The 4,840-nt window shown below is 43.3% G+C and overlaps 1 protein-coding gene across 1 annotated transcript; it reads right to left on the bottom strand.

Moving 5' to 3' along the window:
* Positions 1–844: 844 nt before the first annotated feature.
* On the bottom strand, positions 845–2,568 carry LOC112486339 (deoxyguanosine kinase, mitochondrial-like). Its single transcript, XM_025052714.1, has 3 exons — positions 2,548–2,568; positions 1,673–1,887; positions 845–1,392 (listed from the first exon to the last, which is right to left on the bottom strand). The coding sequence occupies exons 1-3, from the start codon at positions 2,566–2,568 to the stop codon at positions 1,245–1,247; spliced, it is 384 nt and encodes a 127-aa protein (XP_024908482.1). The 3' UTR covers positions 845–1,244.
* Between the last annotated feature and the right edge of the window lie 2,272 nt (positions 2,569–4,840).

The following is a 4,840-nucleotide window of genomic DNA, read 5'->3' on the forward strand; positions in this document are numbered from 1 at the left end:
CCTTTGTCACCGGTTCTGTTCATTATTTTCATGGACAGAATTTCTAGGCGCAGCCAGGTGTCGGGTGGGGTCCAGTTCGGTAGCCACCGGATTTCATCTCTGCTTTTTGCAGATGATGTGGTGTTGTTGGCTTCTTCGAACCAGGACCTGCAGCATGCACTGGGGCGGTTTGCAGTAGAGTGTAACGCAGCTGGGATGAAAATTAGCACCTCTAAGTCCGAGGCCATGGTTCTCGACCGGAAAAAGGTGGTATGCACCCTTCGGGTCGGGGATGAAGTCCTGCCTCAGGTGGAGGAGTTCAAATATCTGGGGGTCTTGTTCACGAGTGACGGTAGAATCGAGCGTGAGATTGACAGGCGGATCGGTGCTGCGGCCGCAGTAATGCGGTCGCTGTATCGGTCCGTTGTGGTGAAGAAGGAGCTGAGCCGAAAAGCGAAGCTCTCAATTTACCGGTCAATCTACGTTCCTACCCTCACCTATGGTCATGAGTTGTGGGTCATGACCGAAAGAACGAGATCAAGGATTCAAGCGGCTGAAATGAGCTTTCTCCGCAGGGTGGCAGAGCGCTCCCTTAGAGATAGGGTGAGGAGCTCTGTCACGCGGGAGGAGCTCGAAGTAGAGCCGCTGCTCCTCCACATCGAGAGGAGTCAGCTGAGGTGGCTTGGGCATTTACATCGCATGCCCCCCGGACGCCTCCCTCGGGAGGTGCTCGGGTGCCGTCCCTCTGGGAAGAGACCTAGGGGAAGACCTAGGACACGCTGGAGCGACTACGTCGCTCGGCTGGCCTGGGAACGCCTTGGGGTCCCCCCAGAAGAGCTGGAGGAAGTGTCGAGGGAGAGGGAAGTCTGGGTGTCCCTGCTCAGACTGTTGCCCCCGCGACCCGGCCCCGGATAAGCGGTTGAAGATGGATGGATGGATGGATGGCGTTCACAGATGAGTCAACGCAGACAACTAACTGATGTTTTTCTTGTTTCTTCTCATTGATGACTGTCTTATCACAAAGACAGAAGAGAAAAAAGTTCTTTACCTGGGGAATAAAAGTAGCATTACAACCACAATGGGTCAGACATAGCATCATACAGTATAGAACTAAAGGTATATAGCAGTATATGCACAGTAATCACGCAATAATAAAATAAAAAGTATTACCTCTTTCGTATTTCATACAAACATACGGTGAAATCTTTTACAGACACCATCCTCACACACTGCTAAAAATAAGGGTGTAGCGATGACAATGAACTTCATTGTGTGGCTCTGAGGAAGATAATACCCTCCAGCTCCACCTGGTGTCCAAGCTGCTCCACCACAAAGGAGTGCCAGTCCTGGCAGACTGCCCACTCTGTGGAGTTGATGCATCCCAGCTTGAACATGTTGAGGGCAAATATATACCTAACCTAGAAAATGCTGAATTGGTTCATAAGATAATAAAGCAAAAAGTTATTATTTACTGATGATTTTATGATAATAAAGAAATAATAAATGTTTTAAAAATAAACATATTTACATGAATAATGCTTCCATCATCATCTAATAAATCATTATTCTCATAGTCCATAAAATATTTTTTAATGAAAGAGGACATTTTCAAACCCATCTTTCAGATCACAGATTCGCACCTAGGCTTCTATTTTACATTTGACTGGATATTTTTTATCTGACGCTGACTCACCTGTCACTGTACACTGAGCGTTCATACAACTGGACAGGTGTTCCTTTTGAGTAGAGCAGGCGAGCAGGAACAGGCTCCAGCTGAGTTCTTAAACGACTCATACACGAAAAGGTCTGAAATGTGTACGACCAGCACTGAGAATCCCGGTACATCATGTGCAGCAGGTTGTGACAAAGGCTCAACTTCTGTCTTCTGTCTTCACTGGCTCTTTTACCCTATGCAAAGAAACTTTCCAAAGATGTTTGTTTTCTGTTCTTTTTGCTAGCTTGAGGGTTTCAATTTAGCGGTGTGTATTATGTTTTACTTATCTTTTAAGAAGGCAGCGGATGTAGGTAAGACATGTGACCGAGGCCAGCATCTTGACATGTATCAAGAGTGAGTCATAGAATGCGGCAGAGAGAATCCGGTAATTAAAATGAAACATTGTTCAGAATTAAAATCAAAATAAAACATCGTTCAGAATCAGATCATAAATAAAACGGAAATAATGAAAGTTATGCATTCTTTCTGTGCGGCCCGGTACTAATTGACTCATGGACCGGTGCCGGTCCACAGCCCAAGGCTTGGGGACCACTGAACTAGATAACTAGATTTTCAGGGAAACTGTGTAAGGGAATGGAAATCCTACTATTCTACACCTGTACCTTTAAGTTCGTTATCTGTCAGACTTTTGGAAGACATCATCCAAAAGACATGTTTTTTAAACTTTGCTTAGCTTTACCTTTGCTTCGCTAACAGTTTAGTGATGATGACACTGTCTCCTCTCACTCTTTGTGTTCATGTTCATTCTAGCTGTTTGTTAATATGATTTATGATTTACACATTATGATATGTATATTTAAAAGTGCTGCTTACTTACAGCTAACACAACTCACCAACACTGCCAGTGTCTCCATGTGTTAAGTGTTGGTCTTCCACTGCTTCGATCAGCTTGTTGGAGATTGGCTGATACGAATGGCTGTTCACCCGACGCTATTCGTGCAAAGAGCAACTATTCCCATGGAGTACTGGCAGTAGTTGGTCAAAGGTCATTTGCTGACTGTGTAGAAAAGTAAATGAAAAAAAGTGTTTTCTTTTCCAAAATGCACCAACCCAGTTTCTATCTGCATTTTATTTACTCCATAAATCAAATGGAAACTGACCGTCAATATGTTCTTTCTCCTGTTCCATCTGCCTCTTCAGATGTGTCAGCAGTGTCATTGTCTTTCCACTGATGGTGACGAAAACTGTGTTAAGATCATAGCAGGAGGACCTCAGTGCCAGAGTGTACAGTGCTAGCTGGCCAACCCCAGGATGGTTGTTGAGAAAGAACTGGAACAGACAAGTGAGACAAAGATTTTACATCCCATAACAAAAAGTTAAATGTAGAGATCTTAAAAGTACTTGATAAACAAATTACTCTTGTAGGATATTGTGAATATCAGTTTTTAGTTTATTTAGGTGTTAGGTCTCTTTTGCAAGATGTGCAAATTGGAGAGTCTTAATGCCAGGTGAACGCTGGGATTGGGGTGTCCATTTTGAGTCTCCAGGGAATGAAGGAGGTTATTGAGAGAAAGGCTGAGCTCATTGTTTGATTCCTCAGTATCTGGATAAAATAGTCAGAGAAAAATGTTTTAAAAGCATTCAACTGCTGACATAAATGTGAATTGTGAAGCCACACAAAAGCACAAATGCTACCTCAGCCGTCACACTGGAAAGGTGGATGCAAACACTGTGGAGCAATCATGATTCGGAGAACTTACATGTGTAGGTGCAATGGGTCGAGTGCTGCGTATGAGCACTCGGTGTTATCAACCAGTCTCAAATTAATAACACAACCAGTCTCATTAAAGTTATCTTTAATTATTATTTTAACCTATTAATATAGCAATAATGTATTACTTGAAGTATTACAAATATACAAAAATCAATAGTATCCAATAACAATTAAATATCTGAAGGATTTTGAGAGTTCTTGGCAAATTGGGTGGCTTCAATGAATAAAGTAACAACACAGCCAAACACAGTTTACAAAAATAATCAAATTTATTTATACAACACTGTCAAGTTAATGACGGTGATTGAACTCATAAACAATGATCATTATAACAAAACAAGGGGTGTGTAGGTGTGTGTGTGTGTGCTTATGTGCGTGTGTACACGAGTGGTCGTGTACGAGAGAGAGATGTTGCCTCTTAGCCACCAAGCAAGCGACTGAGCCCTTGAGGCGTGTTCACATACGCGACTGCGCAGTGGAGGAAGAACTGCGAGGTAGAAGGAACGGCAACAGGAAACACGTGAGGCGTGTATGCGCTCACGGAGGTGTGAATGGGTGTTGTGTACGCGCACCAAGATGCGCTCAGGTACCATGAAACAGTGCTTGTCCTCTTGGTTCCGAAAGTCCGTTTCAGGAGGAAAAGTCTCTGACTGTCGATGTGCCGGTTCACACGAATTCCGTTAGAAGGAATCATGTAGCTTCTAACTTTTCAATAACTGCTTTGGTCGGCGCGCTACGTTACTTGTGTAACTTAATTACCGGTTAACTCAGTAAAGAAAAAGACGCTACTAGTGCATTTATCACCGTGGGCAATGGTGTCTACAAAAGCGCGGTGGTTCTTAGTCTTCTGAGACGAGCCGGTATTCTGTTTTCATCGAGGTGCTACGGAGCGAAAGTCCTGAACAGAGAGAACGATATTGGGCTGACCCCCCAATTTAAAGGTTGCGGAGGTTACTGATCGTGACGTATGTGGATTTACCGGAAGCAGTGGAATTATGGGAGTTCGAGTCCTTGACAGGACTGTTGTAGTACCTACACATGTCAAACATTTGGTATACACTAAAGCCCTACAACAGTAAACTGTGGTGAGAAAACTGCATTACGACAGCCAGACAAATGTTCCCAGGTTTCCCTGTTTGGCATCAAAGAAGAACTAACGGTGTAATGACAAGACTTTTTTTAATAATAACTAAAACGTTACATACCACACGACTTGCTGGAGGCAAAGGCCAGTAGAACTGATATAAAGACCCAAAATATAATTTTGGATTACCTATTTGAATACACATGTAACCGGTGTAGCCTCTGCGTTGTGTTTAATGAAAGCAAGGTTTTCATGATTGATCTGACAAAATTCACATAGAACAAAATAAATTTTCCTCCTGGACACCACCCGAGCCCCTCTCCCACAA

This window comes from Cynoglossus semilaevis, chromosome W, assembly GCF_000523025.1.
Source record: "Cynoglossus semilaevis isolate Cse_v1.0 chromosome W, Cse_v1.0, whole genome shotgun sequence".
NCBI lineage: Eukaryota > Metazoa > Chordata > Actinopteri > Pleuronectiformes > Cynoglossidae > Cynoglossus > Cynoglossus semilaevis.

What these genes read in the sequence shown, in the direction of transcription:
- LOC112486339 (XM_025052714.1), bottom strand. Translation starts at nt 2,568, where the DNA reads ATGGAGACACTGGCAGTGTTG. An exon ending in TGGAGACACTGGCAGTGTTG is followed by an intron (nt 1,888 to 2,547) that starts GTGAGTTGTGTT and finishes TTCTTTGCATAG; the next exon opens with GGTAAAAGAGCCAGTGAAGA. An exon ending in CGCTCAGTGTACAGTGACAG is followed by an intron (nt 1,393 to 1,672) that starts GTGAGTCAGCGT and finishes TTTCTAGGTTAG; the next exon opens with GTATATATTTGCCCTCAACA.